This window comes from Zalophus californianus, chromosome 9 (genome assembly GCF_009762305.2).
Source record: "Zalophus californianus isolate mZalCal1 chromosome 9, mZalCal1.pri.v2, whole genome shotgun sequence".
Lineage (NCBI taxonomy): Eukaryota > Metazoa > Chordata > Mammalia > Carnivora > Otariidae > Zalophus > Zalophus californianus.
Window position 1 is genome coordinate 122,630,827 of NC_045603.1, and position 18,017 is coordinate 122,648,843.

The 18,017-nt window shown below is 36.3% G+C and overlaps 1 protein-coding gene across 1 annotated transcript in view; it reads right to left on the bottom strand.

Moving 5' to 3' along the window:
* MALRD1 (MAM and LDL receptor class A domain containing 1) overlaps window positions 1-18,017 on the bottom strand; it is a gene marked incomplete at its 5' end in the record, with an annotated part of 847,841 nt that overhangs the window by 697,320 nt on the left and 132,504 nt on the right. Inside the window, 2 exons of the mRNA XM_035729081.1 lie at window positions 7,095-7,268; window positions 14,756-14,853. Coding sequence (XP_035584974.1) covers window positions 7,095-7,268; window positions 14,756-14,853 — 272 coding nt within the window. The remainder of the gene's footprint in view (window positions 1-7,094; window positions 7,269-14,755; window positions 14,854-18,017) is intronic.

The following is an 18,017-nucleotide window of genomic DNA, read 5'->3' on the forward strand; positions in this document are numbered from 1 at the left end:
AAATGGAAACAATTTAAATGCCAATCAAAAAAATAAATGGTTAGGGCACCTGGGTGGCTCAGTTGGTTAAGTGACTGCCTTTGGCTCAGGTCATGATCCTGGAGTCCCGGGATCGAGTCCCACATCGGGCTCCCTGCTCAGCAGGGAGTCTGCTTCTCCCTCTGACCCTCCCCCCTCTCATGTGCTCGCTCTCTCATTCTTGCTCTCTCAAATAAATAAATACAATCTTTAAAAAATAAATAAATAAATGGTTATACAGACCATGGGTAACCATGCCAGTTAAAAATAATATCTCAATGTGTTAATATGGAAAGAACCTCAATATGTGTTTCTCAGTGAAAAATTACAAAAAAAAAAGTTTATGATAGGATACTACTTAGGCTAAAAACACAATGGTTTAGATTTCTAGATATAGTGGTACATACATATGTATCAATAGAATAGGGTCCAGAGTGAAAATGAACTAATGTCTATGCTAACCTCAAGATAAAGACTATAATAAGAGGCGAAGGAGGTCAGGACAGACTATTGCCTTATCTGCAATTTTTGATACTTTATGATGAGATGTATATAATTTTGATGATTTTTAAAATTCTTATTATAACTGGGTTTTTTTGTAGAGTCTTAACCGACTAAGGAATATGGCCTTCATACATAAAGCAGAAAATAAGTTTTTAAAGAAGGATTTTGACAAAGTATAGGCACTGTAATTGAAAAATATATTATGCTTAACACCATTAAGTTATTGTAATTTATTTTGGACAGCTTTAATTTTAAAAGATTTTTCCTTTTATTCATTACTAGAAATTATTGTAGACTGAAGTCAATTAAAATACAGATGCTTAATTCTTCAGACGCATTAGACAAGCCTTTATAGATGCCATATTTGAAGCCCTGCACAACTTTTTAAAAAAGTGGGGAAAAAAGAATGCTTGGGGCACTTCTCTGTGTCTCTAAAGATGTACATGGATGAGGTGGGACCCTGGCAGGAGTTGAAATAGAATTGTGAAACTAGGTCTGTAAAATATGGTTATATCATTTTGTCTGAAGGGAACCACAAGACTTTCAGATACTCATATTAAAATGTTAATATAAAACTACTTCCAAAGCCAAATAAAAATGATACCAGGTCATCTACACCTCTGCTTGCTTATTTCTATATAATTAAATTCAGAACTCTAAAATGAAAAATTATAATTCTACCATGAATTAAAATCTTCCAAATTTAAAAAAAAGTCACTTCTTTTAAAAATGTATCTTATGTCTGTAAATAATACCATCTGATGAGTCCAAAATCATCTTGGCTATTCTGTTTTTTATTGCTTGTTTCAACTAAGCCAATCTTTTGATTTGTGAACAAAGGCAGTTTTCCTTTGGGAAATACAGAACCCATTAATAATCAGTAAGTGAGAAAGAATTCATGCAGAAGAAATGTTTCAACCATGGGCATTTCAACCACAAATGAAGGAGAAGTGAAAACCTCATTTTTTAAGATTCTCAAGGAAATTTGAGAATTTAAATTCCAAGTTCTATGCAGAGGTCTCTCCCTTCTTAAACTATTTTTCAGGATCTTGCTGATATTTGTTTTATTCGGTGATATGATATTACTCCCTGAAAGAGCAAAATCATTTCTTGTTTTTGCTTTCAGGAGCCAAACAACTTACAAATGTAGCTTATAATCAAGTGATTACTTTTTATATCTGAAAAACCAAAGTAAGCCTTTCCAGAGAAATACTCAACTAGCATATTTAGATTTTGGCTCTTTGATATCTTGTTTTTTTTTTTTTTTAAAGGAATAACAAGAACAAAAAAATAGGAATCTAAGAATGGAGAAAGTAGGAATATAATAGGAAAAAATGGAATATAGTAATTTTTGAATGATGTTATCAATAATAAGAACAATCGCAAACATTATTTAAAGCTTACTGCATGCCAATCACATTCAGTTGTTTTAACCCTGTGAAGATGGTGCTATTTTCATCCTCATGTGAAAGCAAAAGAAACAGAAGCTTCAGAGGTGAAGTAATTGGTTGAAGATTATATATTTTAATAAGAAAAATATGTAACCTGAGCCATCAACGATTAGGCTATACTGCATTGCTAGAATAAAATAAAAAGATAACTAGTCTTTAGCAGATGCTGCAGACCAGAGCTGTCTGGTGTAACAATATTCAATGCAGTCCTAAATTAAGAAGGCTGAGGACATTGTAAGTTTATAGAGACTAGACCAGCTTTTACTATTGTATTATAAATCTTACCCTTCACTGAATCTTCAAATGTCAGGAAATTGTTATTGATTTATATCTTTGATAAAGAATGAACATGTTATCAATCATTGTGGAAAATTTCACAAAAGGGTCATTTTAAAATGAAGCCTAAAACATGACACAATTATGTATTAATAGAAAACCTGAAAAAAGTAGATCAGCTGGAAATCAATGGACAGTACTCAGAAAAAGAACCACCTTTAGATATTAAAACTAAGAACAGCAGTGAGGGGGAAAAGAAATTGTAAATGAAGTGAGTACATTTCTGTAAAAACTCAACATATCCAATGGGCGGGCCATTGGACTGAAAAGAATACTATTGACTATTTGACTTATATTCTTCCAATAAAAAACCATACAGGAAATGGAGAGACTATTGAAATGGTGCTAATTTGCTGTTCTTATGGAATAAAGAGTAAGCCTTATCCTTTTCTACCAGGAAGAATAAAAGCCTTACCTACCTAAGGGTGTTTATTTCCTAAGAAACTCAAGTGATTTGTACTCTGTTGTGATGTCTACAAGAGACATCAAAAGGACAACACTGCAAAAGAAGTTCATGGCTAGAAGAAGACATAGAGGTCATATGGGTTGACGCTTTTCTCCTTTCCAGCGTTTGGATTGGACTACGCTGTATAAATATGTTCAGAATTTAGTCACATTGAAGGATAGTCAGGTGATGACTAAGGTCACCCTTAAATGATTCAGTCTTCTAAAGTGCCAAAGAAGCCCATTCCCAAGAATGTAAACTTTAAATATTTGAATATTTTAAAAAGCTAGATTGACTATTTATAGGTAGAGTATCTTTTGCAATTGTTGTCCCTAAAAGAATGAAGTAGAATTGCAGCTAGCTAGAATCCTCATTCACATCTGCATGTTTCTAAATATGCATTTACAGAAATCAAGTTAAAACCAGCGTAAGATCTGCATTTTTTTTCCAGCAGAGGACAAGAAAAGGAATGGAAATGGGTGCAAAGAGGACAAAAGCTATATGTTCATATGCAAACAGGTCTCAAGGTTATAAGCAAACAGAATGCTAACAGTTCATTCTGAGGTGTGAGTACAAAGATATTTGCCTCTGTATTTTCTACTTGTTTGAAATATTTACCGTATATGTAGTAATAATGTATTAAATACTACCGTGCGTATATATCTATATGTGACTGAGTGTATTTATGTATTGTGTATATGTGTGTCTGCATAAATTCGGGATTGATTCACACCAGAATGTGAACACAGGCCTGCAATTCCTTACCCGAAGTCTTTGGGGCCAGCTGGGTCTTGAAATTTGACTAGTTCAGAGTTGAGAATGTTCATCTAACACTGTGTATATTACATGATACCCTCAGGGAGACTGGGGGCAGCACTATCTAATCAAGCATCTCACCAAATGAACTGCCTAAAGACCTCACACAGGTTCAGGTGAGGTTAAGTTTTGTCTCCAAATTGGTTTTTCAAAAGCTTATGGTTTTCCAAATTTTAATTTTCCAAATTGTTGGTTAGGGATTGTGGACCTATAATGGGCTTCTTGATGACAAAATCTGAGGGAATTCTTATTCTTTTTTACTTACCTGCAGTTTCTAAAACAAATATACCACAGCCAAGTATTAAGGGGGGACAGAGGCAGAGACTAAAAACTTCTCAGGGGCAAAATAAGACGTAGCAAGAACCCAGAACCATCCACTCCCCTCAAAGGCTATCACAATTAAGCTGAAGCTAATTGGGGTGGATTAGGAGCCCCAATGGGGGAGACAGGAAAGCCAACACATGGCGCTGAGACACCACAGACAGGAACGAAGACCCAGCAGAGCAGGGCTTCTTTAGAAAAACATCACAAATCCACTGCTGCCCAATTATAAAATCCTATCAAACCACTGGTCACCCTACAAACCAGTTAATATGCCCCAGATAATAAAAAGCAAGCTCACTTCGCACTGCAAAGCAAAGTAAAACACAGACCAGAGCCCCAAAGCAAGAAATGCTAAAGGGGAACGAAAAGGACACTGCACCGAATCTCTTCAATAATGGTGATAGGTTAAAGAGTGCCTGCAGGTCCAGAAAGGAACGGCCTGTGTTTCAACTCAAAACATTTCTCAAATAACTGGTTCTAAAAGAATACATTGTGGTTTAGTTTTGTTTTTCATTAAGACTTTTAGAGCAATTTTACATTCACTGCAAAACTGAGGAGAAGGTGTAGTTTTCTTCCATACCTTCTGTCCCAACTCACACACAGCTTCCCCATTATCAACATCTCCCAGGGTGTCTGGGTGGCTCAGCTGGTTGAGCATTTCACTCTTGATTTCGGCTTAGGTCATGAACTCAGGGTCATGAGATCAAACCTCGCATCAGGCTGCTCGCTGGGTGTGAAAGCTGCTTAGGATTCTCTCTCCCTCCACCCCCCACTCTCTTGGAAAAACTAAAAACAAACAAAAAATCTCCCACCGGAGTGAGACATGTATTACAAATGATGAACCTCATAATCACCCAAAGTCCACTGTCTACATTTTGGTCCCTTCTTGATGTTGTACATTCTGTGGGCTTGGACCAATGTATAACATTTATCCATCATCATATTATTATACAGAGTATTTTCACTGCCCTAAAAATCCTCTCTGCTCTATCTATTCATCCCTCCTCTCTCCCTGCACCCCCCAACCCTTGGCAACCACTCATCTTTTTATTATCTCCCTAGTTTTGCCTTTTCCGGAATGCCAGACAGTTGGACTCAGAGAGGAAGTAGCCTTTTCAGGTTGGCTGCTTCCACTCAGTAATATCCACCTGAGGTTCCCCCATGTCTTTTCATGACGTGATAGCTCATTTCTTTTTAGCACCAGATGATATTCCATTGTCTGGATGTACCACAGGTTATTTACCCATTCACCTACTGAAGAACATCTTGGGATGCTTCTAAGTTTGGGCAATAATAAGGAAATCATGAATCATTATTCACATGCAGGTTTTTGTGTGGAGAAGGATATTATGTTTAATTTCCAATAATGTGAATTAACAATGGACTCTCGAAGATCTTTAAGTTTCATTCTAACTAAAAGCAAACCTAATGAAAATAATGTTATACAGAATATAAATAAATGAAGCAAGGCATCAGAACTGTTCTGATTTTGTTTGTCCTGTCATGTGTAATGGAGATTGGCACTTACGTGATTCCATGACTGGCCTTTACTTCTTTCCTATTAAGAGTTACTAGATTCACAGTATTTTTGTCCATTAGGTATGGGAGTGTAGTCATAAATGTGATCCTTGAGAATCAGGGAGTTTAGAGACCTTCACAGAATGAAGGAGCTTCTAATCACTGAGCCTAGAGTTCTGGTCAAGAGGAAACGCCTTTTCAAAATAAAGAATACTAATATTCACTGAGTGTCTACTATTCCCAGACAATGTCCAATGGATAATCATGGCAGTAATAAGAGCTAACTTTGTGTGTTTACTTTATGCCAGAATATCTTCTATGTGCTTTACATATATAAATCATTCAATCCTCACAACAGTTCTAGAAAGAAGAGGATACTGAAAGGAGTCCATATTTATTCCCCATTCCTTCTACTTCCATGGGCAGGAACTTGAGGTAACACTGCTATTACCGACCTCTTACTCTCTCCCGTGGACAGGAGGATTTAACCGATTAGTGATGTTAGAAGAATAAGCTGGATGTGCTAAACTTATGCTGTCTCTCCTTCAACTCCCACTCTTGGACGCATACGCTCTGATGTTAGCTCTGGCTGAGTCATGGGTTTCCCCCAATGTGTGAGTCCTGGATTTCTCTGGCACAGTTCATTGTTCTCTGGGTGAATCTGTTTATTCTGAGGTGAAGTGTTATTTAAACATATGGCGGCAGATTCTAAAAGCATCTTCTCTAAAATATTTTGCTGTTTGACTTCTATATTTATCTTAACTGGCTCAGAGAGGAGGACCAAGGAGGTACGTTAGTTATTAGGGGGCCCCTAACACCCGAACAATGACTCTCACCTCCTATTTAACAGAAGAAACAAGTGCAGAGGGATTAAGCAACTTCCCCATGATTATACACCTGGCTTGAACCCCAGACTCCAGAGCCCATGTTCGGGGCCACCATTTTAGCTTTATCTTTAATACTCAGACTCCCCCGAAGTATTGCTTTTACCATCTCTGTGGTTTTTACAGATAGGGAAACGTGAAGCTCAAAGATGTAATTTGGAGTCCCTTAGCAACCCATGAGCTGAGCAGAGATCAGAACTCAGACCACCTAACTCCAAAGGCTGTGTGTTTTCTGCTATATTCTATCATCCAATCTAGTTTACAAAATCACTCTTTTCAAATGTCATCCAGAAGAAAGCCATATCCAGGAGGGTGAAAATTCGGGCACCAATTTGATTACCTACAGTTGCCTTCTTTTATTATGAGCCAAGAAAATGACATAAAAGATTGAAAAAAAAAATCTCAATATTAATGGGCAGAAAAGAAGGCATCAGAATTAAAATGTGAGCATAGTGCAAGCCAGGTTTTTTCACCACCTCATATAATCTGCCATCCTTACGTAAAAAATAAATATTTTCCTATTAAAATACTTTTCTCTCTGCCATCCTATTCAACTGTTTTCTCCTCCTCCTATTCAATTCTTATCTCCAGTTTTGCTAAGCATCCACTCAACAGTCTTGAGCAATTTAACATCTGTACTCATCTCTGATTGTGAATGTGCTTCCTTTTTCAACAGCTGATAAGTCTATGGGATATATGTGTTTTTCATGTGTTACATTGTTCTCTGAGGAAAAAAAAAAGTAGTATTAAATTAGCATCTTCTGCTAAGTTGTATTAATTTCTTGTGTGCTTGCTTACCTGAAAAGGTAGAGTAGATTCTCCAGCCCTCACAGAGAGATTGATTTTTGCTTGTTTCCACTGAGATTTGGAGATTCCAATTAGATCACCTTGCTTTTGCAAATCCCCATCCAGTGATGTTCTTGTAAAAACGGAGAGATGTGAATGCCGGGACAAATGATACCAAAATTTCACCTGTTGGAAATGTTTTTGAATGATGTGAATATTCCATTTACTGGTCTCCAACAACTTTTCTATAATTAAAAATATCACAAATCATTCTGCTGTTAAATATAATCTCAATTCTCCTTTCCTCCAAATACATGAGCCCAGAAAATCCTAAGTGTGTATTTTGCCTGCCTTGGCATTCTCCCCTTAAGAAAAGGTTCAAGGCAGCTCTACTAACTGGTATTTTTAACACATGCCATCAAGAGGTCTAAAGAAATAGGACGTTAGCCCACCACCAAGACAAGTTTGAGGACACCTATTTGTCTACACCAGCATGGGCGGTACCACTCTGCTTCCACAGAAGTTTCGATAGAGGTATATATTCTTAGTGTACAAAATCAGATTTTACTTACACATTCTCATTGATGTCTCAAACACCAAACCAAAAAAAAAAAAAATGTTTTCCTGAAAAAGTATTTTCTCAGGTAAAAGAAAACTGTAACGAGTACTTTTCATTAATTCCTTCTCATGGGGACACTATCAAAGAACTTGGGAGCTCATGTAATACTGTTGGTTCATAATTTAAGTAAGAAAACATCCTTTTGGGGGGGATGATCATTTCACCTCCTAGTCATTATCAGCGATGACAATCTAAGGGTTTGAGCACTTAACTAGGCAGTAAAAAAAAAGTAAAGAATTATTTTAGGTGGTGACAGCAATACCTACTACATGAAATTCAGGACTCTCATTTATTCAAGCAACATTTAATGAGTATTTACTAAGTAACAGGTAACTGTGTGAGGCAGGGATTAATTCCCTCAATGGCTAGATGATTCACTCTATAAAATATGTCAACAAAATCTCCAAAAAACAAGTTCAGACACACAGCAATTTTTTTTCTTCTCACGATTTCTTTAAAAAGTGCAGCCTTAGGGCTCTCTAAGAAAACACGGCATTCACAGATGAGGCCTCTCAGAAGTAAAATCCTTCTCTTTGGATTCAAAGTAACTCCTTTTCAGTTGCAGTGAATTTTAAATTCTTGCGGGCTTTTTTCCTTCACCACTTTGGTTTTATTTTGTTACATGGACAGATATTAGTGTATATATAGTCTCCCCATTTATTTTATGGTTGGTACCAATTTCAGTGGAAATTGAAGTTGAAAAAAAAATTTAAGATTTCTTTTAGAGAGAGAGAAAGTGCGAGCAGGGGGAGGTGCAGAGGGAAAGGGAGAGGATCTCAGGTAGACTCCCCACTGAGCATGGAGCCCAGCACAAGTCTCGATTTCATCACCCTGAGATCGTGACCTGAGCCAGAATCAAGAGTCAGACGCTTAACAGGCTGAGCCACCCAGGTGCCCCTGAAGTCGAATAATTTTTTAGATGTGCTTTTAAAAAAGTTGTCTAGCTTAAAAAAGAGCAAACATTCTCTGTTCCAGTGTGGTACACCTTTTTTAATGTGTCTACTTAACTGTCACCACTTCATCAAAAAATTCTGTCCGCTTCATTTTAGACTTTACTACCATGCTCCCCTAAACTCAGATAAGCAAGACAGGTAACTGAGAAATGAAAAGTCAGATGAAAGTGTTTGATCATATCCTATGGGAAGGAAGGATTTAGGTTCCTCAACTACAATTAAATTTTAGATCCGTGCTAGAGTTTCAGCACATTCCAAGCTTGTAAATATGCAAACCAGGGCTTTAAACTTAGTACAAGAGATACACATGCCCCGTCAGCATACCAAGCTGTCAAGCTGTCATTCAGTACATCACCAGTGCTAATGTATTTTAATAGTGTAATAAGAGTAAATACCAATGGGATCCATATTTAATAGGATAAGAGCTTAAGACTTATATTTAATTTACTACTTTAACAGAGTTGCCATCACAGACCATTAAGCAGAACTCTTTAGCTTATTATAGATGAAGAAATCTTCCATAGTTGTTTTCAAAATTAATACTAGTAGGGTGAAGTCATTGAACCAAGTCATTAATACAGCTGTGATTTCAGATAGGCACTTGTCAAGTGTGCAACCTCTGCAGGTCTCAATCTGATACACGCCAGTGGAACACGAAGCCATGAACCCAAAATCACAAGGTGTGTCGTGAATTCCTCGCGGAATCTATTAAAGCAGTTTGTGTTTAGTAGGTTTTCAGTTAATATATATATATATATATATATTTTTTTTTTTTAAGAAGGGAGGGATGAGCGGGACTATTAGCATGAGCACATCAGTAAACACCTGTAAACTTTCCCAGAGAGCGTGAAGGAAGCTGCTCAGTGTCAGAAAAGATACAAAGTATTAGGTGTCTTTAGGGACTCCAGAGTTTTATGGGGGAGAATGAAAAGAAAACAGAACAATTAACTCTAATGTGTATAGTGGCAAAGGTCTGATAATTGTGTGGCTATTTACATGTAAATTAATTAAAGTGAAACCAAATGAAAAACCCAGTTCCTCAGTTATACTCATTACATGTTGAGTGCCCAATAGCTATATGCAGTTAGTGGCTACCATATTGGACATAGCAGAGAAAAACTTCCATTATCACAGAAAATTCTATTAAACAGAACTACAAAACAGGTATGTTAAAATTATACCAACCATTTAAAATGTATTTACTACTTATTTCAAAAGGAAATTATTTTCGTGATTCATGACTGATTCATTAAAATGTAGTCAGATAAATGTTAATATTAAAGCCTTGGTTTTATTTCTCTTGGTTTTTCACTAAGGCACTTTTTTTTTTTTTAAAGATTTTTATTTACTTATTTGACAGAGAGAGACACAGTGAGAGAGGGAACACAAGCAGGGCGAGTGGGAGAGGGAGAAGCAGGCTTCCCGCTGAGCAGCGAGCCCCATGCGGGGCTCAATCCCCAGACCCTGGGATCATGACCTGAGCCGAAGGCAGATGCTTAACGACTGAGCCACCCAGGTGTCCCTAAGGCACGTTTTATATAGACACTGAATTACTGTAATCAAAACGATTAAAGGATTAATTGCAATTTGGAGAGAAAAAAATGAAGCATAGACTATTCCATTGGCTTAAACTGTATTCTCTAACTGTGCATTATTTATGTATTTTTAAAAATATCCAATCAGGGCACCTGGGTGACTCAGTCGTTATGCGTCTGCCTTCGGCTCAGGTCACGATCCCGGGGTCCTGGGATCGAGCCCCACGTAGGGCTCCCTGCTCAGCAGGAAGCCTGCTTCTCCCTCTCCTTCTCACTCTCCCTCTGTGCTCTCCCTCTCTCTCTCAAATAATAAAATCTTTAAAAAAAATAAAATATCCAATCATTCATTTTTACTACAAAAGGACAGGACAGCTTTTCAGGTGATATACTAAGAGTTATGCGTACAGGCAAATGAGCTGGAAAGCACGATAGCCATGGTCACACCGCTTGCCCTTCTGTTCCTACAGCGCCCTGTGACACTGACCAGGTGAGTGCGTGGTCAGCTCTACCAAGGAGTAATTAGGCTGATACTTAACTCTGTGAAAGACCTACCAGGGCATTATCTACGAGATTTGATTTTGGTCTGTGTTCAGCTGCAACTCTACTCTTCAAAGTTCTGCTTCTTCCCTCAACTTTCCTACAGTCTTTTTTTTTTTTCAACTGCTCCCCTATCTCAGATCTTCAAGCTCTTTCTCAGCCGTATTCCAAATGCTCAGCTACTTCTGCCTTCTCTGCCTCACATCGGATCCTGTCTAGTATGTGCGACACCTGTTTTATCTTCAATATCTAGAAAAATAAAAACAGAAAAAAAAAGGAAAGAAAGGAAGGGAAAAGAAAAAAGAAAAGAAAAAGAGAAGAGAGAGAAAAGATGATATATGTAGCTCCTCAAAATTCAGCTGGGACTAAGTCCATGTTGAGAGGGGGATCATTCATCACACACACGCACACACACACGCACACACACACCCTCCCTCAACATTACCATAGTGATTTTTCTAACTCCTAGTCATAATTATGTTTTGCCTGAGTATTCTTCATCTGAATAAGCTTAATTAGAAGTTTAGGCTCTTCAGTAAAATATAATATTTTCATTTAAATGATTAGCCTCCATGTGTTTTGCTCATGCACAGGTGGAAAGGGTACCTGCTCACCTTTTCCCCCATACTCTGTCGATGCCTCTAGAATCCATCCCATACTGTAACATTTAGGCTTGGATTAAACAAAACAATCAGGGAATGAAGTATGATTACATGATTGCAAGCCCCACTCCATAATTTTTTTTTTTTTTTTTTTACTAAATTTCTCATTGACATGAGTTCACTTGGGAAACGTTATAAGACATGGCCTTTCAAAACTCGTCGAGAGAATGGTTGTAAGTGGATTATTATTGTTATCCTGTACTCACCCTCTTGGAGCACTTAACACTGAATTGCTGTCAGAATCCCTAAAATCGACATTTCATTAGGGCAAGCATGTACTTAGGTGGCCTCTGTTGTATTCCCAGCATCACGGGCTGTGATCAGCACAGAGCAGGTAAGTAATATGTGTGTACAGAATCAGAGAAAGAATGTTTACACTGTTACCACTATATGCACTCAGGAGAGAACTCTCCAAAGAACTATTTTTGCTTTGTTTTGCTATTTTTACTGCCTTGAATCTAAATCAAACGATGATTCATCTGTTTCTACTGGTTGCTGGAAAACTTAGTTCAAATGTGTAGCCTGGTTCTAATAAGCTTTATGTGTGGAACCAACCCATCTCTTGCTTCATCTACCTTTTCCCTGATAACCTCATTCACCTTTTTAAAAAATTTTATGATTTTTTAAAATTAAAGAATATTAAAACAAGTGCAAAACAAGTTGGGGAATTGTTTTTAAAGTAGACAAATACGCAAACCAGCTTTGAAAGCAGAAGGTTTGTATTAATCAATCTTCCTGTCTTTAATTAATTGTGAAGCCCTAAAAGTAATTTTGTATAGTAACTCAAATATGAGAATTCAGAAAGTATTAATACCTACCATAAATCTCCTTCATATTTGATATTTCCTAGTTAATTCAAAACAGTAACAGCATTTCAACATAAGAAATAGTAGTTTCTGGCTCCCATGTGTTCTGTTTGTCCTATCTCCTGGCTATTCCACGGAAAAATGCCAAGTTTCCAACAGTGACTGAAGGGACTTTTGAAGTCTTTAAATTAAAGTCCATATCTTAGGCAAGGAGTGGGTGTAGGAAAATTTGTGCGTGTTGATGCCATGTGCTGGCTATGCATAAAGCACAAGATAATTCATGCAAAATGACTCTACTAGCCTCTTGTTAGAAAAGTAGACTCAAAAGAAAGATTCATGGTTTTAAACTCCTTTCAAAAAAATGTTCTGAACTATATTAGCTTCACATGATTATGTAAGGAAAAATGTAATTTCATAAAATGAAGACTTAATCATATCAAAGCACACAACTTCAGTTATTTCCCCGCCTAACTTCACCATTTTATAATGACTAACATCTGCTATTCCACGAATATAACTATTATCAGTATGTTCCACTTAGGAAGATCGGCTGGATTTTCTGATTACTCAATAAGATAAGAATTTGGTTTGTTTGCTTATTCCGTAACTTTTATGAAAGAAAGTATCACATATTACCACAGACTTATAAAAAAGTAATACTATATTCTTAGAATACTCCTTTGGGAAAGAACATAAACTATGTGTATCTCAGACTATAGATAACCTTCTCTAGCTGTCTAATTCTACTTCCTAGACCAAAAAGTATTATAGAAGTAACCCAAATATCCATCCCTCTAACTCAAAAGTACTAACATTCAAGCAGATACAGACAAAGGGGAGAAAAAAAACCTCTTCTGGCAGTCTGGAATGGCTCCCTGAAACACTCTAACTTTTCTAAAAATCACAGCAAACCACTAACTCAGCATTTGAGGCCTTGGGAGGTTGAGTGCTGGTTCTGAGAAATAAATCAGCAAGTTGTCTAAAGATGCCCATGGCTTTCACTGAGGCACCACCACAGCTAAACTCCAAGTTTAAGCAACAAGAGAGCATTTTTGCTCCCAAGTGGAAACAATCATATGTTGAAACATAAACCAAATCACCACAAATTAATGGCTACCAGCATACAACAATGGAAAATGTGGATAATCTTTAAAAAGAAAAAAATCATTGAATCTCAGAAATTTCTAATAAGCTCTTAATGTTTGCTTTCAAATTTCTGCAAAACAGGTAGAATAATACATTTTATTGTTTTGTATCCAATGCCTATGTAAGTAACAACGGTGATCACCTCTCTTCAGTATATGACCTTGAATTAAGGCTAAGTAAGCTTGTAAAGTACTTTTACAGAGTGAGTAAATGCCTCAGGAGTTTTCAAAAAAAATCTATATCTATCACATAGGATTTAATTGAAATAAAACAAAGGTGAGCAAGTGTAGAGTGCATCTGGGCAAAGTGGAGGTGAAGTCCAGGCAGTCATTTTAAATATAATCCCCAGAGAAATGCGCAGGAAAGAATGAGGAAGAAAAAAGAGAGAGAGAGAAGACAATCCATTAAGAGATCTGAGCACTCCCATTCAGATTTATATCAAGCTGAACATACAATTAGATTTATTCCTCTGAACAATGTGTGACTTGTCAGCAGGAATGCCTGAATAAACTGCTGTACCCCCACATTTACAGATGATGAATTTAGTGTGCAGCAGTATCGATCTGCATGGTTTTCTGATAACCAAAAAAAATAAATAAACTGAAATCCTGAGGGCTTGGAGGCTTGCTGGAATGCTCAAAAAGACAGAAAACACGGCAAGCTGAACAGAAACATCTAAATGTAGTGTTAGTTCTATGAAAAATAAAGGAATTCTGCTTAGTGAACACCTATTATGTGCCAGATACTTTGTCAGATACTTTGCTTAATGATATTTTAATCTTGACAACCATGCGATAAAGGCATTCTAATATTACACTTCCAGTGTAGACACGGAGTCTCAAAGAGAGTATATATAATCTGTGGCAGAACTGAGATTTGAACCAGGTCTGTCTGACTCTGAAGTTGTTCTCTGCTTTCTTTATGGTGTTGTTGAAATGGACTGAGCATGTATTACTTGCTCTATGTTTACTCGGCACCACAAAGACTAATTGAAAAAATAAAATTTCAGAAAATGTATTTTTTTCTGTACCTATTTCTCTTTATTCACCCTTTCATCTTCCTTTCATTAAGCACTTGTTTCGCTTATTTTATTTTACTCAACACCGTTGGTCAAAATAATCAGCAGTGTTGGCAACATGTATCCACAGCTTTGGATTACTCGAAGGACTATGTGGAAAGAATATAAAATGACAGAAATATTCTTTAAAAGGCCCCAAAAAAGAACCGTTTAAGTTATATGTCGCAAATGGTCTTTTGGAAGAACATGACATTTCATGTTGAAATAGCTCATATAAATCTCTCAGTTCATCATGAAAATGGCAGTAAAACATAGCAGGCATTTACTGGCACAGGTAACCCACGCCTAACCGTTTACAACCACAGAATGGCCAATGGAAGTTCCAATAACTGATTACCTGACATGGGGTAGAGGCAGTGAGTGCTTTTGTAAGAATAGGACTTCCAAGCTTGGCCACTCCCTGAGACTGATGGGATCCGAAATAAATGAATGATCCTACAAAAAAAAAAAGTAAAAGTCACACGGATACAAATTCTACTGTTGTACATTTATTTAGTAGTTCTTTGCTCTAACATCTTATCCTTGCACACAATCAACTGTCAATCACATCAAGAAAATTACACGTTTTACTTATTTACCATTTAGCCCTGTAGATGACCAAGTTTTTCATATGGATGACATTAAATATCTAAAATAAAATCCAGGGGTGCCTGGGTGGCTCAGTCGTTAAGTGTCTGCCTTCGGCTCGGGTCATGATCTCAGGATCCTGGGATGGAGCTCTGAGCAGGAAGCCTGCTTCTCCCTCTCCCACTCCCCCTGCTTGTGTTCCCTCTCTCCCTTTGTCTCTCTGTCAAATAAATAGATAAAATCTTTAAAAAAATAAAATCCAATTGATAAAAACAAGCTCTTTGTCTAAATCCCCTAAACAAACATGTTTATTGGCTTAACTGGTGTCATAAATAGAGTCTGAAATCAAATTAAATGAAGCTTCTAAGCTTACAATTAGATAGTCAACACGCCCTTATGAAATTCTCCTGAGAGCATTATTTTTAAGTTTCTTCCCAAAGTACTGAAGGATGCGAGGCTGTGTAATGAGTTGGGTTTCTCCCGGGGCTTACATGTTTGACATTGTTGTCTGTGCTAGTGGGGATGAAAGCTTAATTAAAGATCTAATCTGAGCGTTAACAAAATAACTGCTTTTAGATTTTAACTACAGTGGATGCGCTCATGGCAAACGTACAGGGGGATAACATCTCTTTTGCAGCTCAAAAGATCACACATTCTGAACTGCTGTCAGGGGTAGCTTCATTGAATACTGAAAATTTACAAGGAAGGCGACGCAGAACAATGTCAAGGTCTGATCCCGCCCTTTGATAATCATGAAGTGATGGGCAACTAGGAAAGCGGACAATTTTGACTGAAAAATACCATATTCAAAAGGTGATTTTCCTAGATACAGGTCAAGGCTGACTACATGGAAAGGAAAGGATTTCAGAATTAAAATGTATTATTTTATAGCTACCACCACGTGTTTAACCAAACAACCAAGGTTGCAAATCAGCAGTATCATCTCTGAATGAGAAAAACAGAACCAGTTTATATGGACTTTTTTTTTTTTTAAGTAGGCTCCACACCCAATGTGGGGCTTGAACTCATAACCCTGAGACAAAGAGTCACATGCTCCACTGACTGGAGCCAGCCAGGCACCCCTATCCATATAGGGGTTATATAGTCTTCCCAAAACCAACAGGGAAGAATAAAAGCTATTATTCCCTAATTTCAAACCAAGAATGATAGAAACTATATAAGCTCATTAAAGTGTTTCACCTATGAAAGAATAGCATAGGAAAAGAGGATTTTGAAAAAAATTATTCCAGCTTAAAAATCCTTAGGTTCAACTAAAATTCAATTGAATACTTTTAAAAAACTAATCAGAACTCTACAAATTAACAAATATTCAAAGATCCTAGTCCCCTGGTCATTTAAAAACAATATATACAATCTCAAACAAGCAGTCATAAAGGATGGGACATATAAACTAAAACTCCAAATTCTAAAAGAAGCAAAAGGTTTGAATAAATTGGGTATACCACAAAATTGACTGGAAAAGTGATTTTAAAAAAATCTGGAAATAAATAAAACTCAATTCACGGCTGAGTTTTATTTAGTTTTTAAGGAATACTTGTAACATTATTCAAGGGACTTTAAGTCTTAGAGGAATATGGAGGACTCCTTGACTCATCTTACATTGTCAGATATTTCTAATCTAAAAGTTACAGAAATAGGAAAATAAAAAATAAACTGCAATGTCACTCATGATCATAAAAATTCTAATTGAAAAGTTATCAATTACATTTGAAATCCTTATCAAAAAAATTATATGTCCTGATCAATCTGAGCGTTCCATGAATGGAAGCTGAGTTTAATTTAGCTGCTCTATCAACAGTCAATCAGATTAACAAATTACAAGGTAGAGTCAGACTCAGATCAACAAATATTGAGAAGACTGTGGAAAAAATAGCCATTGCCAATAAAAAAAAATCTTAAGAAAATATTAAAAGTAAGCAATTAAATGCAGACTAATGATCAACCCCCAAATAAATAAATATCCTAAACGGCAAACAACAAAGCTATTTTAATTAAAATGAGAAACTAGAGATTTCTATCATTATTAATCGCAGATAATATTAATTACCTTAGACTAACATTATCTTATAGGCCTAGTGAATGTAAAAGTCAAGAAAATAATAAACTCAGTAAATACAATAGAAAATAGAGATAGAGTTCTCATGTTTTGCCAATAATACAATCATAAAAGTAGAAAACCCCAAGGCTTCTATTTTTAAATAATGACAAGTATTAATAAGAGAATTTGGTAAGGTAAATGGAAACAAAGAAATGGTATTAAGTTATTTTTTAACTTTAACCCTCTGATTAAATAGAAAGATATATTTTTAGATGGAAAGATATTATAAAAATATTTAGTGAACATTTGAAAGCTAAATAAAATCCTAAGAGAACTTTAAGAGTTAGAAAATGAACAATACAGACTAATATTTATAAGTGCAGGGTAAAGAGAATCTGAACTCTGAGCCTAGACCCAAGGACTTCTAGAAAAATGTCTCTGGATTTACCTTCTCATAAGTCTGCTGTGCAGAATGTAGTTAGTTAAGAGAACTATGGAATCATAGTATATCAAGGAGATGGTTCCTGATAATCCAAATTGTTCATATTGCAAAACTCTTGTACACCCACACCCCCCAGAGGGGCAACATGACTAACACAGTATAAGAATTAAAGAAAAGTGGGGGTTAGCCTCCATGCGTTAAATTGTCCATGCCAGCCTCAACCTCACCTTTTATGAAGCATGCACCTGCTTTTAATGCAATGGTTTAGGAGGGAATCCTTACATGATGTGAAAACATTAGAGACCAGACCTTATAATGAATATAGATACAAATATCATAAATCAATATTACCACCCAGAATAAAAAATCATGCATTAAATAAACAAAACCAACCAAATGAGATTTGGTTCATGAATGAGAAGGTGGTTTAATATTTGAAAAATTCACCTTATGAACAAACAAAAAATATGATTATCATGATACTAAAAAAAAAATCTGACAAATTTTAACATAGACTCATATATGTGTGTG